Source organism: Folsomia candida, unplaced genomic scaffold, assembly GCF_002217175.1.
Source record: "Folsomia candida strain VU population unplaced genomic scaffold, ASM221717v1 Fcan01_Sc002, whole genome shotgun sequence".
NCBI classification, from domain to species: domain Eukaryota; kingdom Metazoa; phylum Arthropoda; class Collembola; order Entomobryomorpha; family Isotomidae; genus Folsomia; species Folsomia candida.
This window is the reverse complement of record NW_019091194.1, coordinates 888,997-908,753: the sequence shown is the minus strand read 5'-3', so window position 1 is coordinate 908,753 and position 19,757 is coordinate 888,997. Positions and strand designations below refer to the sequence as shown.

Sequence of the window (19,757 nt, the reverse complement as noted above, 5' to 3'; positions counted from 1 at the left end):
AAGAAGTCTTTTGTAACTCGAAAAAATGTAACTTTCACAAGTGTGAAATATGAAATGTCAGCTCAGCTAGCTTCATGGTAAATGAATGCATTTCATTGTTTCTTCATTTCATCCATCTTCATTTCAACAGCACAAACTCCAGTTCACTCCAGTTCTTGGCAACATTTAGAAAAAATGTTCAAACCAAATTCGAGTGAGTGTTTGTTTAGTACGGAGTAATATTTAATTAAATTGCAACAATTGTCTGTTACTTATATTTCTTAAAATAAATAATCGTCTTTTCTTTGTTTGTACGCAGACCTCGATAAATTTCTATAAAATCTTGAGCAAAAGTCTTGCAAGACAAACTAGAAGGTAATTTCTTTAATTAATTTAGTTGTACTCTGATTAGATTTTAGCATAGCTGAAATTCACCTACACTTTAAAATGTTGGAAATTATACATATAAACAATTGATATCGGTAAAAAATATCGTGTGATGATATGAGTGAACCGGCAAGGTTGCATAATTTTAAGCCAATTAACATATTTAGCATCATGTGTTACAGATAAATCATATCTTTTAAAGATATGATGTAATACATCGCTAAAATTTTCAACCAATCAGGTTTTCAGAAATGTTAAATTTTACTTAATTCCCCTTCTCTTTTATACAGGAAACGGAAACACTATACGTGTCTAGATAAAAAACATTCGAAAATGGCATCATTATATCGCCCTCGCCCCAAGTGTAAAAAGATTGCAAGTAGCAGTGGCAATGCTAACACAGATCGACGACACTGTTACATGTGCAAGATGCCATTTGTCCCAGATATTCCATTGTCAGAAGAAGAAATCAAAACATACGTTGTGGATGATGACCTTCCAACTCCGGTAGGTTAAGATTTTATCAAAATTTTAAGTTGGTAATGTACATTCGAGCCTCATTTATAAATAAATATCTTCCAATTTATAAATAGTTGCACCTGCTCATCCCTCTGGCTCAACAAGGTCTCAAGGAAATGTGCACCTATTATCACATAGACCAGGACACTGTTCTCAACAAGCAGTCTCTCGACGATAAGACGGGCACCTTTGTGAAGGACTTTTTACCAGTCAATGACGCATTTTGCCTGCTTTGTGTCCGACATTTGGCTCATGTCGGGCGAATGAAGGAAGACATAGAATGTCTGACAAAAGCCAAGCTTCAAAAGGTGAGGATCATATACTAGATTTAATTATGTCTTATTGTCTATGGGATTAAATACTTTTATTCTTGTTAGTTGGAAGCTTTGGGCGAACTGATGACTGTGATGAAGGAAAAACACCGATATTTTGACTCTCCCCCAAAAAAGAAGAAGAAATTGGCCTTAGAGAGAAAGAAAGATAAGGATTACGACAGTGACCAAGACAGTATGGCAGGGGAGGACACGCCTTGGGCTGAATTGAGAAAAGGAGTAGTCAAAAGTGAGGAGGAGATCAGTAATTGATCAGCAATCAGTTAATTGAAACTTTGGTTTATCACAAATTTTAAAACTTTTATTTTTGATTAGATTATATTGAAACGTATGGAAATCCGATCGTGAAAGTACCAGAGCCATACGTACACGAGTACGTCGACTTGATCAGCAGCGACAGCAGTGACAGCAGCAGCAGTGACGACGATGAGCCGGTTCAAAGTGTTGACAATGCGGAAGCAGACGAAACAGACAAGTCTTCAGACGAAGCTGCTAAGGAAAATCGTTCCTCTGGGTATCAAAGTGATCCAGATGACGACCTTTCCTGTCAATTTCTAGATTTTGAAAGTATTAAACCCACCCATTTGTAAGAGAAATAGCACTTCATAAATTCTATTTTAACAGAGTAGCAATAACACTGGCTAAATATGTAATAATCAAATCTTTCTAGACAAAAGGCACAACAATTACGGCACCACTTTACCGAAACTGATGGTCATCTCATCTGCTCCAAGTGTGGAGCTTGGGTCACTCGAAATAAGGTTCCCGTTGGAGAGAATGCAGAAACTAAAATTTTGATGCATATTTTCGACAAACATTTCCCAGAGTTTCACAATCTTTAAATTACAACAGCCAGGATCATATTTGCCTTATCAAGAAAATTGTATGCTAGATACATAAAACGTTGTACAAATGAAAATTAGACCTCAATCAAATTTCTATCTCCACTTGTAAACTACGTAGAACTATTGGAAGAAAAATTGTATATTTTCTGCTGCATCTGCATGGCTAATTAATAATTATGATACTCTGCTTTGTAATTGTTATACAAGTTTTGTGACACTATAACTCTAATCCTAAGCTTTATCAGTCCATTTAATAGCTAGTCGTTTGCAGTGGAAACAAAATATTTAGACTGATTTTCAAACGACATGCATGACAATTTTGTAAAGCTTTTCCGAGGTCTCAATACACCTCGTATAATTGTGCATCATAATCACGAACTAATTAAGTTTTGTAGCATTAATTATATTAGTGCATAATAATATAGTTTATTATCTGTGTTAATTATATTGTACTTATTTTTCAATGATCTAATAACATGAATAATTTCCTGCATAATTTTTCTGTAAAGTTTTGCCAAAATAAATAAATAAATTTCCCCACACGATTCGAAATTACTTCAGTCAAGTCATCAACTATATACTCCAAATTTTAATTTGATCCATTTTAAAATTAAGTAAAAATTTCATAAAATGAATCAACGGTAATTTTTTCAAGTTTTTGATAATTTCATACATAATTCAAGTCGTAGGCACCCCTCGTTGATCACTCGGCGTCGTTGATAACATCCCACTCTCATCCATCGTGGCCTCGGTGACGGTGGTGGTTCCACTTTCGCCCCCCATGTCGTCAACTCCTCTGATTCCACTGTCTTTCCCAGGTTCGACCTTTGTCGGAGCTTCGTTCGACGGCGCGACCTTTTGGAGACGAAGCTTATCCGGAACCGGGGTCGGATACAGGGCTGAGAAAAAGTGGACGAGGGATGCGATGAGGCAAAAGGCCTGTAAAATGTTTGACTTATCAAACTCAAAGATAATCCGACGCCAAAATTTTTACTTCTCCTCGTTCTCCGTAAAATCAAATTTTCCAAAATAATTTAATTCTACTGAGAACCCCAGGAGCGTTTTTTTATGCAGCATTTTATTCTATTTGTTGTCACCCCTGCAGCAAAAACGGTCCAAAACACTGGTCTTGGGACAGTATGGATTGACATTCCCGTTATTCTTGGTCTTGGTCTGGGTGTCGTTGTCGTTGTGGTCGTTATGTTATCTCTGGGTCTGTTCACTTCAACGCCACAGAGATCTTCGCCCAGCGGTCCATTAACATCGGTCACGTCCAGCACGAAAAAATCAGTACATCCCAACACCATGGCGTAAAAGATTACGTGGCAAAAAACCATGTTGTAAATTCCTGTCTGAAAATTTGAGAAGAAGTGGAAATGAGTAGTAAATTTGAAGAAATATTTCACTCACGACTCACCGTGACCTCCCATGTGAACTTTGACCTGATGTACTTGGCGTAAAGGAAGAGGGGAAGTCCGGACAGGGTGAGGATGGTCAAAAATGTTATAATACCGAACCAAATCGTCACCTTTATGACCGATTTCCTATCGACGCCACCCTTGTGATTGCTGCTGACAAACCAAAAAGCTACCGTCACGGCGACGAAGGCGCAAATGTTTGCAATCTACGAGTAGAGAAAGTTGGAGAAAGTATAGGACAACATATAATTGATTTACTGGATTATATACCATTTGGATCAAACGCCACCCCCAGATTCGTACCCCCGAGCGTGTCTTCCCGTCAACATCTTTGTACGATTTTATGAGATGAGGTTTCAATCCAGTGGAGTAGATGATGTCCATTGCGGTTTATAATGTCAAGCACATAACAAGGAATTCTTATCAGTTTAGGACGATAATTGGCATAAAATTAGTATTAAAGTCATTTGAAAGGAAGCTTTCTATTTTGAAATATTAATATGTTTCTAGTTCTTAATTGACCATAGAAATGTAATTTTTGGACAACCCTGCAGTGAAAGTTCAAGGAGAAAGTTGATGCATGAAATGTAAAGTCAGTGAGCTACGTGAGCATAAAGATGGGATGAAATTACATAAGACTAATTTTTGAATCATTCTTTCAATTTGTTTATGCCACGGTTGATCGGCATGACTAAACGAATTATCATTAATTTACCAACAATTATTACAAAGTGAAGATATAGCCAAGGATTTTTTTACACTGGAAAAATAAATCGGCAACTTGCGCCAAATGCTGAACAATTACATTGATAGTGTGACTTTTCAGTAAAAAAAATGACTTTCCGATTGAAATTTGAAAATACATGAAATGAATTTTGAAATTGTGTATGCTTGTCTTGTTTCAATTTGGTGTGCGTGTGCCTTCTGAAAAAGATGTAAAATTATGCACTACCTTGACCCCTCGAATTATTATGATTAATTACCAATAAAAATAAGCATTACAAAGTTATTTAGTCTGCTCATTGATTTCCAGTGCTAAGTTTATATACATTTGCAAAATTTTTATTTACATAAATTGCATTACGTGACATTTTGAAATCATTATTTGAAGCATAAGTGAAGTCATAAAGTGTAGTCACTAATCTTGCTAGTATTAAATAAACTTGTGAATTATTGCATTTCTAGATTGCTTATTAATTAACGACTGAAACAAAGCTAACCTACACAACGGAGAAAAAAATGCAATTTCTTTCGTGAAAAACTAACTACAAATGACAAAAGCAACTTATTTTTAAATGCATATTTTTAAATGGCTATCTTATCCTGCAGTTGGTTAGTTAGATAATGTTCTAAATACAATTAAATTTCATAAATGTGGTGGAGCAAGTGTTAGATAATATAATTTCTATAAGTGATTTCCATGATGTGACGAGTATTAATTGTTAATATTTGATTACTATTTAGTATTTCATAAAGATTAATCATTGCTGATAAACAGGAAATTGAGGCACAACATAGATAATTTCGATTGAAAATAATTCATATTTTGAACAACAGATTAAAAATATTAGTAAGTGCAGAATTAAACCTACTTAATTTATGCATATTGGTAAAATCTGGCTGGCTATAAGATAAGTTGACACTCTTGACAAACATTAAAATGCAATTTCATGAAAGTTTGACATATTTGAACCTATTAAATGTTACACTTCTTATTACATATTTTATAAAGAATTAATTAATTAATTGGTCAATGAAGTAATTAAAGAGTGAGGATCTCGAACTGTGCTATGTAGGTTTCTAATCTTGAAATTGGCTAAAATCTCCACGGACAGAATTGTGCTTCACAAGTCATCCTCTATCAACTTCCGGTTTTGGTAATGTTGCATATTGGTAAAAATTAATATCTAGCAGGGTTTTACTAACAAATTCACACTCTTGACACCATCTTGACACAAACACTAAAATGGAATTTCATTTCAAGACAATTTGGCATATTTCTACTTTTACAACTACAAACACCTTCTACTTTTTTTAATAACGTTATTGGAGCCTAATTGTTACACTTCTTATTACGTATTTTTTTAAATAATTCATTTTTATCATTTTTTTCATTTTTTTTAAAATAACACTAAGTGCGTTCTATAATTAAAGAGTAATTATCTCGAACTACGCTTTGTAGGTTTCTAATCTTGAAATTGGTTCAAATCTCCACGGACAGACGCCTTCACAAGTCATCACCACCTTCCGGACTGCAAGCCTTATTTTGAGACCAGGGGACTTCATAATTGAAGAATGTCGGTGAAAACCGACCAATAACAGTTAATAAGTCAAACAGGCCAATGTATATACATATTTAACTACGTGTGTAATTAAAGTGAGCTGCATCAAACTTTAAAATATCGGTCATCAAAATTATTGCCGACCGCTTTGGAATCTCTTAATGGTGGAGAATAATATACTTATTTACATACAATTAGGTATCTACTTTCTTTGACAGTGACACAATTTACAGTATTAGGTAAATATTAATAATTTTTAGTTGTAAGTGGCGTATCAATTAAAACTATATGTCAATTAGACTTCGTCACACGATGGATAAGTTAAATTTAATTAAGGGACATTTGTACATGCATGTAAATATTAATAGTATGAGGGGAAAATTCACTGAAATTTTTAACTTTCTTCAGACTCATTCAAATGTGGCTATATTTGCTTGTACTGAATCGAAGCTTGACAGTAGTATTCCAGCCAATCAATTCTCCATTCCAAATTACCAATCAATACGGGTAGATCGAGTCAATAATGTTAAAAAATATGGAGGAGGTCTGGTAATCTACATTAATGAATTATTTAAGTACGAAATCATTGAATGTAACATTAACTTTCCAAACTTAGTTGAAGTGTTAATCCTAAAGGTATATAGGCAGTATATAAAACCAATAATTTTCACTGTTATCTATCGACATCCAGAATCGTCTAAAACGAAATTCCTTGACTCGTTCACAGAACTTAATATCTTTTTGAGTGTATACAAGTATGACAAAATATTTATGGGAGATTTCAACTATAATCTGTTACACTTTAAGTCCAATTTTGACGTTGATACACACAAATTTTTCCTACTTTGCAAATCTTTGAACTTATGGCAATTGATAATTGGTCCAACCTTTCAAGGTAAATCTTTACTTGATCACATTTATGTGACAGATAAAGCAAAATTTCACACTTCAGGACATTTATCATTTGCTGGTTCTGATCACGACCTGTGTTATGTGCTAGGTGAAAAAAGCAGAGTAAAGTTACCTCCACTACATTGCTTTACGAGAACTCTCAAAGATGTTGATTGGGATGAATTTGAAAAATATATTTGGGGGTTCAAATTTAACCTAGACGACAGTAAACAAACCATCGATCATGAAACGGTTCGGTTCAATAATTATGTTATGTCAAAATTAGATATTATTGCTCCTCTCCGTAGAAGGATAGTTAAGAGAAGGAAATGTTGGTGGTATACTGAAGAAGTGAATGAAGCTTGTAAAAAGCGTAATGTATTAAGAGAGCAAGCCAAGATAAATAATGACTGGAAATCTTACAGAAAGGCTAGAAATGAAGCAACGCACTTGTTCGAAAGTCTGTCAACGGATAAAAATCCTGCATGGTCTAAAACGCTCAATTAGTGAGCAGGCAATGCGTGTAATTATTAACACTCAGGTACATTCGGTTATTGATTACTGTATTGACATATGGACGGTACAGACATCCCTGTCACTTAGCAAGATTCAGGAAGTCATTGACAACTTCCTCTTAAGTTATTATTATCCTAAGCTCGCAAAATTACGGTCAACTAAGAAAATCACTTTAAAAAGTCTGCGGAAAAATATCGATATTCAAAAAATCAGGAATGATAACAAAATGCTTACGGTTGAACAGCGATCGAAATACGTACTATTAAAGAACGCGTATAAGATGTAGAAAAGTAACAAATTAATTTTCTCCGAGAGAACGTTGAACAACAAGCGCCCGAATATGTGCGCCCCGACCCATAGAACAGAAGTATTTAAGCGTTCAACATTGTTTAGAAGATACTGTTTATGGAATACTTTACCTAAAGACTGGGAATTATGCAACATGTCCTACGGATTGTTTCAATCAAATGCACGTGAGTTTGTAACTGGTCAAATAAATCACAATGGACCAGAGGTTAACAATTTATAATTATAATATTATGACAACAAATTTATATATAGTTATATGTAGATTAGTACAAATTTTTATTATTGTGTCTTGATCTGAAAAGCAGTGTATAACTGATGATTCGCGACACTTGAATAAACTACAGTAAACAGTAAACAGTAAACAATAGACTAGAATTTTCTGACTATAAGCTATTTACATATGTACATATTTATAAAGCTCGATAATACAGAGTTTAATCATGTCAACTTGATATCTTGTTTCTCCGAAAATTGTACATATGCAATCATTAAATGACATGTCATTTAATGATTGCATTAGATTGGATTGTGATCATGCATGATCACAATTTTAGTTTTATATATTTATTATCAAACTACCGTAATTCCTACTTGTTAAGCGTGTTATAACTTTTATAGTTTAAGTAAAATCTAAAATTCTCAACATTTAATATGTACACAGCTCATCGTCTTGTTGCTCTTTGGCACTTTCAATTCAATCTCAATTTTAAATTGTCCACATTCTTCTTACAGTTATTCCATAAAATTATTACTTATAAAACAAGCGATTATTTAATTATACATATGTCATTAATTGACTAAATTTGGATTTTCATCCTGCAAGGATTTAACTCTAATAAAATGCAAATGGTGGATATATTTAAATTGTGCAATTTTTTTGTGCAAATTGTCCAACAATCTATTTTATACATATATACACCATACACATATTTTGCTAATCCTTAATCTTTCACAGCGATTGAATTTATGTGCATATGTACATCCTCATTATTCTGTGCAAAAAGAGCAGGTTAGAGATCACAATCGGGTTTAAGATCAATTCATTGGGTAACTTTGAGCAATTTCATAAAATATTGTGCGAGAAAAGCTCCCATGGGCCATTTCGTCTAATATCTGTAATAAATATGTACAATTCTTAAACTTACAATTACATACAATTAATATGTATACATGTAAATATAATCACCAAATAATTTTAGTCATTAACAGTATTCCATATCATTTAGAAGCTCTATAATTTAAGAAGCTATTATTTATAGAATGGCAATTACAGTAATTTTTAAAATATAATTTTGCTATCCAAAAAGGGTATAGGTTAGTGATCACAATCGATAAATAGGTTTCAAGATCATTGGGAATACAGATATTTTTTGCGAAACTTCGCAAAACATTGTGCGATAAAAACTCTAATTTTTCGCACAATCTCCTTGGTCTAATATATGTAATAAATATGTACAATTTATACCTAAGTTCCCTATGTATGCATATACAATTACTTCCTTAATATGCACAATTAGCAAATAATTTTAGTCATTAACATTTTTGCAAGTTATTTAGAAGCTCTATAGTTCACGAACAGATTTTTGCAGTCATTCTTTTAAGTATATTTTTTGTGCAAAAAGGGCAGGTTTGAGATCACAATCGGTAAATAAGTTTTGAGATCATTGGGCATAATTTTGAGCAAGTTCATAAACTTTTGTACGATAAAGCTCCAATTTCATTCACAATCTCCTCGCCTAATAATATGGCACTTCTTAAACTCTCTATTTACATATATGTACAATGAATATATTCTATCAAATAATTTTAGCTGTTAACATTATTGCATATCGTTTAGAAGCTCTATAATTTAAGAACGGATTATTTGCAGATTAGCAATTGCTGTCATTCTTTTAAATACGATTTATAAATCCAAAATGCACAATTTTATTCACAATTTTACAAATATTCATCCCAGTCGATGAAGTCGGAGGAGGAACTGGACGAGATTTTGGGAGTGCGTGGTGGAGATGGCAATTTATTACGTGGCGTTGGGACTGGTACAATCTCACCAGAAGAAGTCGAAGATCCTTCCTCAGCCCCTTCCACAGGTTGGGGTGGAATTTGGGAGTAGAGGAGGGTGGCCGGAACTGGGGGGATGAAGAGGACGGGCGACGGGGGTGCGGTTCTTGGCACGATGACGACCTCTTCAAGCTGTTGCCGTTCCGGAATTATGGGTTCTGCAGCAGATGCGGGATCAATCGCGGGAAGAAGGGCGGCTGGTGTTGTGGATGACGCTGATGTTGTAGGGTCATTAACCGGCTTGACCTTCTTGCGCCAAGAATACCGCTTCAAAGTCCATGGTGCCATTGGTTTCCTCGGCTTGAGTGGTGGAGTCGCGTCATGGTCAGCGTCAGATGATGATGATCCAGATTCTCTCTTCATCGGGGGCAACACTTCAGATTCGAGTGGTCCCAACTCCTCCACCTCTTCCCCCATTTCGCCTCCTGGAGAAGGTGTGGCTGGTGGGACGATGGTGCTGGTGGTCTCGGATCGGACGAGTGGTACGAGTGGGATCATGTCACGTGGGTCATCGCCAGAGTCGAGAGTCTTCCGTCTTCTTATACTGTTCAGCATTCTCTTGAAAGATGGGAATCTTCCAGATCCTTATCGTCCAGCCGCGGGGGCAGATGAGATTTGTCTTCGGGGAGTGGACGTCCATGGATATGATACTGGTGTTATGGCATCGAATGGAACGATGGGATCTTGTCGGACTTGGTTGGCCGTGTCGTCATCATTATTGGTGGTCTCATTTTCGCCCCCTGGTTGCCCCGATCCATTGGCGTCATTATCATTAGCGTGGTCATCATGCTCACTCTGTGGACTCTCAGGACTCGGAGGGGTCGCGTTGGCATCATCATTTTCACTCGCCGTAATTTCTGAAAACGGTCCAAAAATTGATTCATAAAATTTCTTAAAGCCTGGAATCTTCATGAGATATGAGAGAACGATGTGCAAAATTCCCTCAGCCAGATTGAATGGCGTCATCAAATTGAACCCACTCGTCAATCCGAGAATTCCACCGATTGTTCCTGAAAAATTTGGATTTTAAAAGACTGATCATCTTACCCTGAATTATGTAAATATATATTTTGACAAATTTACCAATGAAGATGATAAAGATGCGCAGACCCTGCGCTTCTTCGGTATCGATGTCGTCATACTTTTGGTAAACATGAATCGTGGTGAATTCCTCATCCTCCCTGCTCAAGTAAATTCACGATAAAAATTGAACCAAAAACTCAAAATTCACTCAAAAATGACTCAAAATCGACTCAATTGACTCCAAAGTTCATTTAATTCTTAATACATTCGTATTTACTTAAAACTTACGAAATGCCAAGGTTTCTTCTTGCTGTTTCATCAACAAAGTCGTCGTATGGCACGGACGACCTCTCCGCAATGTACGAAACTCGATTGCATTCCGGGTAGCATTTCAATTTGCAAGTCTTCTCAGAAAAACCGGTTGCCACAACGTTATCTGAAATTAAAAAAACTTGCATACAGTATTTTTGACACAGGTTATTATTTAAGTTCATAAACGAACTTTTAGTGTCTCGGATGCATTGCTCCTTTTCGGGTCCACAGATAACAACACTTTTATTTCCAGCTTTGAAAATAAAATTGTTTTTAAAAAAAATTGTTGTTGTTTAAAAAATTAGCAATTTTTGTCACCCACCACTCAAGGACAAAGGGACACACTCGCATGTTATCTGAATTGCGAAAGCAAAACAGGCTTCCTGACAGTTGCCCTCGGTGTACTTGGAATATTCAAATTCTGATTTACTGAACTCGCCATAATCCGTGTTCAAATAGCATTTTCTTTCAGCCTGGATAATACAAAATTATGTCATCTTTGAAATCTAAACACTTTTCGTGAAGGAAATTACCACTTTCATCCCTTCCATCTTATCCGTCGACTTGACCAAGTTTGTCGTTAGTTGGACAGTGGTCTCATGATTTGGTTGGACCAAAAATCCATATCTTCGGATTTGCGGTTGTTCAGCAGGATTTTGAATGCTCAACTGAATTAAGAAAACTAGATCATTAATTTATCCTCCAATTTTCAATTCACAAAGTTCGAATCATACCATTAATCCTTTCCCATCAGTTAGTGGGCAAAGTTGCGATCCTTTGTCCATCCTGACCACGATCGATAAACCATAATCTTGCCCAGCTTGCAGTTGTCGTTTGGGAACACCGTTACCATTTCGTTCAGCGTTCTTATCTTTCAGAGATTCGTCATTATCCATATTCCACTTCGTCCACGCGACATCTTCGTTGTTGTCCTTGTTCGATCCGGTTGACTGGAGAACCATTAATGCTCCGAAACTGTCATTCCTGTCAGTTCGCGATTAAATTAAAACGTGCAAGTGTGCAATTTACAATGCTGAAAAAATGCACTCACTTTCTGAGAATGTAGTCCGGAACCTTGTTGAAACTGCAGCACTGACCGACATCAGTCGGCGTCGGACGGAACAATTTGGAACAATCCTTCATCTTAACTCCATTCCAGTAACATATAAGAATTAGTTTCGTGCAGTCAACAGTTCCCTGATTTACAAATATTCGGTTACATATCGCAAGAAATAAAAGAATTGGATTAATATTATTTTAATACTTGGGCCAAAAACGGAATTATTTTATCCTTCAGAGCGCTGTCATTGGGGTTGTCGTATATTTCCACGAGTTTTTCGAAGTTATTACCGACATCAATTTCATTCTCCAGAATTCCAGATTTCCTTAGGAAAGTCCGTCCCGATTGACAAGTATGGTATATATAACTGACAAGCTTGCTCGCGTCTTCATGGGTCCATCCATTAATTTCTGCATCTCCGAGCTTGGTTGCCTCCCAAATGCTTATAGTTATGAAAACATTTTCATAGCGTTCCTTATTTTGTCCTATTCTTATGTGACTCAATTTGCATACCTCTCAGCTTCTCCAAGCTTCTCCTCCTTAAACATAAAATGCGGGCACAGGGTCACTGCCGCCATTGGTACGTTGGCCACATCCGTTGGCTCATGACGGGTTAAATGTACTGCATGCGAATAATAGTCCTTTCCCGCATTATTGCTCATGCACTAATTTGTAGTTTATGCTTAAATGTTGATTTAGACTGAAGTATGAAATTAAACAAGTGCATTTTGAGCTTTTGACTATTTGTATAATTTATTGACAGAGGAAACCGGACCGATTTATCTTTATAGCGTAGAAAATTTGATAAAATGTTTTTAACGATATTTTCTCTCTTCTTATTTCCTGGCTTTGTGCATTTAGAAAATAGGAGTTTTAATTTTACCTCGTTCTGCATTTGTCCCCCATTTGCAAAGCAGTATAAGCCGTTCTGTGGCTATGAAATTTCCACGACAAATCCAGACTGTATGACACATGCGATCTACGTGTGCGTCAACGGCCCTAACAAGGTCGCCAGAGTGAACGAATATTGTAGCAATTCGCGATGTGGCCCATACGGGAAGAGAGCAACTACTTCTTGCATAGATTTGGACGACCAAGAATACTTTAGAGGTAATTGAAATTATCAGATTTATTGAGTAAATTCAATTGAGGTCAATCAATCACGTAAATTCGCTTAAGATATCGAATCCGGAAAGACTCCTAAATGCGAAGGCTGCTGGTTTCCTGTACTCGAACATGGATACAAATATGCGGACAAGACGTTTTACTTCGACACGAGAAGGAACAATGATACATTCTTCCATATCTTTCGCAGGTCAGTTTCTCCCTAACTTTCGTCCTGATTATATAATATTTGAATACTTACTTCTGTTCCAAAACTGGCAACAATGAATGGGTGAATACCACATTTCGTCAATAACCCACTGACAGCGTCCCGTCATTTTCATGCACCATTTCCGCTAATCTTTCAATTTTTTTCCTACATCTTCCTCAGGATGTAATTGAATTTTAAGCTTTAGAAAGTTTTCTCAGAGCAAATTATTGAAATTCTTTATTTGTTTTATGAATAACTTGACCTACATGTATTACAAATTAAAGCTAAATTCCCAACTGTATTAAATTGAACGAGCTTTTCTTCAACAGCTAAAATTCCCAACTAATAACAACGCATTGTTACTCAAAATCGCTAATGACGCAAGCCTTGCATTTAACAGTTACAAATTTTATGGTCAACTTCCGCAGCTTCAGCGAAATCGTCTTTCATTGCGATGCTGCTAATATTGCACAAATCTTGTATTCTTAAAAATGAAGGCTAAATATAATATGATTAATTAACCAATTAAGTAATTAATGATGGAACGTGTTGCTCATATGATTTACAAATATTTCTCTTCTCACTACTGGTAAAATTAAATAAAAGTATATTCAAATTCAAATCAATAAATTCAACACGAACGTGTAACAAACTAATGAATGAAGTATGTACGAAGGTGATCAAAATGTGCATGATGACCAAACAGCTCACTTTCTCCAGCCGCATTTTATACATACACAACTTTTCCTTTGTTCCATACTATACATTACTTACGATGTATCACTGTGCATAACTGTGAATTTGTTGTCAGCTTATTAAATCCTTCATAATTTATTCAGTAAGCATCTACAAAAGGCGTTAGGTGATGGTTTTGACGAATTCGCGGGTGAATATCTCTGGCAGGGAGTAGAATTTTGAAGTGATTTTTGGTAGACTGCACGATAATACTCTCAAAAAGGTATTTCCAAAATTTTAAGGTGATAGCTTCAAAAATGACACCTCCAGTGTCCTCAGAGTTGGAGGGTGCCGTAAAAACACTTTCCAAACTTAAGTACTCGTATAGCATAATAACCTAAGAGGTCAGAGGTGAATTATTCTTAATATTATATTAACCCTAGATAATCATTGCATGTAATAATAAAAGAATCCACAATGAATTACATAACGTTGGCCTTCCATTGTCAATGAAATTTTTCCATGAAAAGTGATAAATCGGACCGTGCACGGGAAAATTGACCTGCTGACCTTGAATGCAGGCCCACTGGGTCAAATGAAGATTGAGGGTAAAGCTGGAAGTGTCCTGAGTAATATTAAACAAAATAGTTAAGATTTTGAGTAAACAGTCTTGGAGGAGGACCCAAGCTAATCAGCTGACGGGGAATCATAAAAAACTCGTAAACTAATTTGGAAAATTAATGGTCAAATTTTGTTGAAAATAAATTTTAATAACTTTTTTGTGTCCCCTGCTACAGAACTATTTTATCTACAAGGTACAAGTGACAAAATAATAAAATTACCAAGTTTTGGTTAGTTAAATTATTTTTGAAGTTCAACCTTGATGACGACGGAAACTTTTCCAAAAATTTTATTGGGTTTGATGAAAACTCATTTCGTGGGGTGTAACCACTTATCAAAATTTAATCAAAAATATTTACAGTGCAATATACTATATGTACCTTGGATAAAAACAACGTTAGGGATTTTTAGAATCAAAGTCCTAAAATGTGGGGGCCTTAAAAGTCGAGGAGTTGCGTTAACGAGAGCATTCCATTAGGACAAGTATGAAGCTAGACTACAAAAGTGACTTAAAAGATAAGCATGAGACAAAAATGGTTTTATATAGTGAAAAGTATGCTAAGTCTCTTGATAATACTCGCAAAGACGATTTTTGCATCAGGACCTAAGAAAAAAATCTTTTGTTCAACGCCATTTTATAAGAACACTAGTTTGGAAAACTAAAAAAGGACACCTCTCTATATTTGACCTTCCCTCATTTCGCAGAGTACACAAAACCGGAAGCCAGACATGTTTACCTATAGTTTGAGACACGGGCTTTCACATAAAAAATGTTAGAAATCTCTACAACTAAAAACCATCCCGCAATTAAAATATGAATTCGTCAAAACCATGTCCTAACGCCTTTTGTAGTTTCCGAAAATAAGAAGCAGAATATAAAAGAATTTGACAAAAGATTCAGAGCGTCGGGTCTAAGTTTGACCGTCAAACTAAAAAGTTAATAATTTTGCATTGTTCAGCAGTGCTGAATCAGCACTATTTAATTTTTCTTTAAGTACAGTTAGTTATGTAGGACTATGACTGACTGACTTTTATTGCTATTGAATTAATTTGTAGTTGATTCTTAAACATAGACTAAGGTTGAGATATGAAATTGTGCAGTTTTGCCAGTGCAGTTTTGCCTTGAGTTTAGCAGTTTTATAATTATTTACAGACAAGTTATCTACATTTATTTTTTGTCGCTGCAGAAAAATTTTGAAAATGTATCTAGCCATATTTTCTCTCGTCGTATTTTCTGACTTTGTGCATTCAGAAAATAAGAGCTACAACTTTACCACGTTTTGCAACTGTCCCTCTTATGGAGTACCTCGTAAGTCGTACTGTGGTCACGAAATTTCAGCCGTAGATACAGATTGTATGACACATGCACTCTACAAATGCATCAACGGTCCCAACAAGGCCACCACAGTGTTAAAATATTGTGAAAATTCCCGATGTGGCAAAGTTCCGGTCGGCAATAGATTCACTTCTGATTGCATGGATTTGTTTAAGGAAGATTATTTTGAAGGTAATTGAAAGCTAAACTGAATAAATTCATTTAAGGTCGATCACTCAAATTTATTAAGATATTGAATCCGGAAAAACTCTTAAATGCGAAGGCTGCTGGTTTCCTAAACTCCAAGATGGATATAAATATGCGGGCAAAATGTTTTACTACGACACGATAAGAGACGACGATATGCTCTTCCATATCTTTCGCAGGTGAGATTTCGCTTTCCCTAACTTACACCCCAATTTTATTTTAATTTCTAACCTTATTTGATATTTATATTCCAGAACTGGGAAGAATACGTGGGTCAATACTACCTTCCGGCGATAACCCATCTTTTTCATGCACCATTTCCGCTAATCTTTCAATTTTTTCACTCACTATCTTCCTCGGGACGCAATTACATGTTAAGTTTTCTCAAAGGAAATTATTGAAATTCTTTATATATTTTATGAATAACTTGACCCGCATGTGTTACAATTTAAAACTAAATTCCCAATTGTGACAAAATTAACTGCCAACTTCTTAGTTTCAGGAAAACCGTTTCTATTTCGATACTGCAGTTAAATTAATTTTGCAGCGCATGTTCTTAATAGTGAAAGTTAAGATTTAATAACAATTAATTGAGCAATTAGTGATCCCATGTGTTGCTCATATGATTTGGAAGATATTGGGTCAAATTATATGAATGAGCGAAGACGCCTAAATTAATAAGTATTCCTATTTCTTACATGAAAAATATGAGACTGTTGTTCCTTAAAAAGCTGAAACATTGTATATTAAATAAAATTTGATGTATAAGTATTCATAAACTGCTAAATAAATTTGACTAAATGTGCATGCAGACTAGAAGATATGTACATAAAAATTAATTTAAGCTACCTGCATACTTCTAAATTCTGTTATTTCAGACATGATTAAACAAATATTTCTCTTCTCAATAATATTGAAATTAAATTATTTTGAGTTGAAATTCATATCAAGTTCCATGCGAATGCGGATATTTAACCAATTATGTAATCCACGATGCATAGACGAAGATGATGAAAATGTGAATGAGAAAGTCGCTCACTTTCTCCCTATCAGCAGGTTATGCTTTCTCCATCCTCATTTTATGCATCCTTTGTTCCACATTATTACCTACGACGTAGGTATGAGACATTGTGCAAAGGTATGAATTTATTGTCAGCTTATTAAATTCTAATTATTTATTTAGCAGTCAGCACAACAAACAGAATATTGAATAATTGAACCAGATTCAGAGTGTCGGGTCAAAATATAAAGTTGCTAATTTTGCATTGTTCAACATTCTTTTATCACAGAATTTTATTGCTGTCGCATTAATTCTTAGTTTGTGCATAAATGTAGAGTAGGATTGAACTATGAAATTAAACTAGTGCATTTTGACCTTTTGCTTTGAATTATTTGTATAATATATTAATACTGACATGGGACTTATCTTTATATAAAATTCGATAAAATGTTTCTGACGATACTTTCTGTCTTCTTATATTCTGACTTTGTGCACTCAGATAACGCGAGTTATAATTTTACCTCGTTCTGCATCTGCCCCTCCTCTGGAAGCCCAGATAAGTACTACTACTGTGGGCACGAAATTTCTACCACAAATCCAGACTGTATGACCCATGCGCTCTACGAGTGCACCAACAGCCCTAACAAGGTCGCCAGAGTGAACGAATATTGTAAAAATTCGCGATATGGCCATGTCCCCAATAGAATAAGTCCTGCTTGCATTGATTTGCACGAGAAAAAATATTTTAGAGGTAATTGAAAGTAGCCTCAGATTCAATGAGTAAATTAACTTGATTACGTAAATTACGTAAATTTATTTAAGCTATCAAATCCGGAAAGGTACCTAAATGCGAAGGTTGCTGGTTACCTATACTCAAAGATAAATATGCGGATAAGACGTTTTACTACGATACGATGAGGGACGACGATACTCTATTCCATGTTTTTCGCAGGTCAGTTTCTCCACAACTTTCACCCTGATTTTATCTCCATTTGTATTCTCATTTAATATTTATGTATGTTCCAGAACTGGCAACAACGAATGGGTCAACACTGCATTCCGGCAGTAACCAGTCTTTTTCATGCACCATTTTGGCTGATCTTTCAATGTATTTCAGCAAATGTTCAATTAAATTCTTTATGAACAACTTGAGTCAAGTTACTTGACATGTAAATCATGTATGTAAAATTAAAGCTAAAATTCCCATTCACAGTAAATTAAATGCAACTAAATGTTCAAAACGTTAATGGCGTTCAACAGGTACAATTTTGTTGCCAATTTCCGCAACTTCAAGAAAATCGAAACTGCTTTTATTACATTCCCTCTCATCTTTCTCATGATTGAGCGTTCCATATATGTAAATATGTAAGATTTCTTAAGGTTGGCATTAAATAATATTTAAATCACATTCCTGAATAACATGAAGCTCATATATTTTAAACTGAAATTCTCATCAGTGCTAAATTATCGATAATTATTGACCAATGCATTGTTTTTCTAAATCGTTAATGACGCAACCCTTTCATTGTGAAAATTTCATTGTTTGTCAGCTTCCGGAGTTTAAAGAAAAACGCTATTCCTGCTTTTCAAAAATATTGCAGGAGGCCCGTCTTTATTCTTAAGAATAAATCAATTTATGGTCGCGTGTGGTGGTAGTATGAGTCGGATGGAACATATCGTGCAATTCGGGCAATATGTATCTGGCTTAATTAATAATTAATATTTCTGCAGCTTACTTACTTTTATATTGAACACTATCAGATTATGTTTCATTCATACTTCTAAATGAAAGTAAAAATGATCTCGCTGGAAGATATTTTTAGACTGATGGTGATTTTTATTAAACAACTTGGTTTTAAGGTTTCGACAGTACATAGGAGACATTCATACATATGTAATAATATGTGGTCAGAAGTGACCATACAAACTACGCAGAGTTATGCTCAAACGAAGTGTCCCTTCTAATGAGGCATAAAAACAAAAGGACCCTTTTAATCCCTTGTCCTGGGAAAAAGGTTGGAAAATGCTCAGCCCTCATAAAATTCAATATCATTTATTTTAAAATTAGCATTCATTGGAAGGATGAACACGCTAGCAGGGCATTGTTGCAGCTTCCTCTCAATGGTAATATTGGACCCAGGGCATTAGATATGATATTGTCCATGGTGTAGTTTGATTTGTACAAAATCCCATGGTTCAGCAAGGTTCTTGTCATAACAGTGGTCTATGTCAAAGTGATTGGAGTTCTTTGTTTTCGCTGTTGGCGTGCATCCTCGAGTGGGCGAAACAATTAGATCGGGGGTTGTAGGCTCCTTAACATTGATGGAGTATACGCAGTCATCTTTCGTAGAAAGGATGGCATTATGGGGTCCCTTGTACTTTAGAACGCAGGTTTCATTCTTCCTTTCAACTTTGAGATCGAAGGAGTCTGCCTCGATGAGTTGCAAATCTTTGTTAATTTCAGTTGCTGTGAAGTCCACATACAGCTTGGTTCTGTCATCTGATATTTCGCACTTTTGAGATTGTGCGAAGCTGACTGGGCAAGCATCACCACAGGGTAACGTGAAATTAAAGAAATCCATTAGTGGTGCGTAAACTTTTCCTCGCCGCCACTGTCTTGTTGCTTCTCTAATTATTTTTCTACCTATCATGAGGCGACTGGTAAGGTAGGCAATTGCGAAATTGGTGTC

The 19,757-nt window shown here is 35.4% G+C and overlaps 4 protein-coding genes across 4 annotated transcripts; 2 read left to right on the top strand and 2 right to left on the bottom strand.

The window, feature by feature from the left end:
- The first annotated feature begins 175 nt into the window (after positions 1–175).
- On the top strand, positions 176–2,364 carry LOC110843689. The gene is made up of 7 exons (XM_022089710.2): positions 176–208; positions 299–354; positions 657–873; positions 960–1,193; positions 1,263–1,446; positions 1,533–1,803; positions 1,888–2,364. Exons 3-7 carry the CDS (start codon positions 700–702, stop codon positions 2,057–2,059), a joined length of 1,035 nt encoding a protein of 344 aa, XP_021945402.1. The 5' UTR covers positions 176–208; positions 299–354; positions 657–699; the 3' UTR covers positions 2,060–2,364.
- Positions 2,365–2,708: 344 nt separating this feature from the next.
- LOC110845316 lies at positions 2,709–3,964 on the bottom strand. The gene is made up of 4 exons (XM_022091713.2): positions 3,751–3,964; positions 3,480–3,686; positions 3,160–3,414; positions 2,709–3,001 (listed from the first exon to the last, which is right to left on the bottom strand). Exons 1-4 carry the CDS (start codon positions 3,862–3,864, stop codon positions 2,741–2,743), a joined length of 837 nt encoding a protein of 278 aa, XP_021947405.1. The 5' UTR covers positions 3,865–3,964; the 3' UTR covers positions 2,709–2,740.
- A 562-nt stretch (positions 3,965–4,526) lies between these two features.
- LOC118434533 (pickpocket protein 28-like) lies at positions 4,527–11,837 on the bottom strand. The gene is made up of 7 exons (XM_035848294.1): positions 11,609–11,837; positions 11,408–11,542; positions 11,197–11,347; positions 11,065–11,127; positions 10,851–10,998; positions 10,623–10,720; positions 4,527–10,549 (listed from the first exon to the last, which is right to left on the bottom strand). The coding sequence occupies exons 1-7, from the start codon at positions 11,834–11,836 to the stop codon at positions 10,125–10,127; spliced, it is 1,248 nt and encodes a 415-aa protein (XP_035704187.1). The 5' UTR covers position 11,837; the 3' UTR covers positions 4,527–10,124.
- A 3,480-nt stretch (positions 11,838–15,317) lies between these two features.
- Positions 15,318–16,886, top strand: LOC118434535. Its single transcript, XM_035848297.1, has 3 exons — positions 15,318–16,052; positions 16,144–16,246; positions 16,322–16,886. The coding sequence occupies exons 1-3, from the start codon at positions 15,746–15,748 to the stop codon at positions 16,362–16,364; spliced, it is 453 nt and encodes a 150-aa protein (XP_035704190.1). The 5' UTR covers positions 15,318–15,745; the 3' UTR covers positions 16,365–16,886.
- The last annotated feature ends 2,871 nt before the right edge of the window (positions 16,887–19,757 follow it).

What these genes read in the sequence shown, in the direction of transcription:
- LOC110843689 (XM_022089710.2), top strand. Translation starts at nt 700, where the DNA reads ATGGCATCATTATATCGCCCTCGCCCCAAGTGTAAAAAGATTGCAAGT. An exon ending in ATGATGACCTTCCAACTCCG is followed by an intron (nt 874 to 959) that starts GTAGGTTAAGAT and finishes ATTTATAAATAG; the next exon opens with TTGCACCTGCTCATCCCTCT. An exon ending in AGTATTAAACCCACCCATTT is followed by an intron (nt 1,804 to 1,887) that starts GTAAGAGAAATA and finishes AAATCTTTCTAG; the next exon opens with ACAAAAGGCACAACAATTAC.
- LOC110845316 (XM_022091713.2), bottom strand. Translation starts at nt 3,864, where the DNA reads ATGGACATCATCTACTCCACTGGATTGAAACCTCATCTCATAAAATCG. An exon ending in GGTGGCGTTTGATCCAAATG is followed by an intron (nt 3,687 to 3,750) that starts GTATATAATCCA and finishes CTCTACTCGTAG; the next exon opens with ATTGCAAACATTTGCGCCTT. An exon ending in GGACCGTTTTTGCTGCAGGG is followed by an intron (nt 3,002 to 3,159) that starts GTGACAACAAAT and finishes AACATTTTACAG; the next exon opens with GCCTTTTGCCTCATCGCATC.
- LOC118434533 (XM_035848294.1), bottom strand. Translation starts at nt 11,836, where the DNA reads ATGGTTCTCCAGTCAACCGGATCGAACAAGGACAACAACGAAGATGTC. An exon ending in TGTCCCTTTGTCCTTGAGTG is followed by an intron (nt 11,128 to 11,196) that starts GTGGGTGACAAA and finishes TTATTTTCAAAG; the next exon opens with CTGGAAATAAAAGTGTTGTT. An exon ending in CATCTTTATCATCTTCATTG is followed by an intron (nt 10,550 to 10,622) that starts GTAAATTTGTCA and finishes CAAATTTTTCAG; the next exon opens with GAACAATCGGTGGAATTCTC.
- LOC118434535 (XM_035848297.1), top strand. Translation starts at nt 15,746, where the DNA reads ATGTATCTAGCCATATTTTCTCTCGTCGTATTTTCTGACTTTGTGCAT. An exon ending in TAAGGAAGATTATTTTGAAG is followed by an intron (nt 16,053 to 16,143) that starts GTAATTGAAAGC and finishes TTAAATGCGAAG; the next exon opens with GCTGCTGGTTTCCTAAACTC. An exon ending in CTCTTCCATATCTTTCGCAG is followed by an intron (nt 16,247 to 16,321) that starts GTGAGATTTCGC and finishes TTTATATTCCAG; the next exon opens with AACTGGGAAGAATACGTGGG.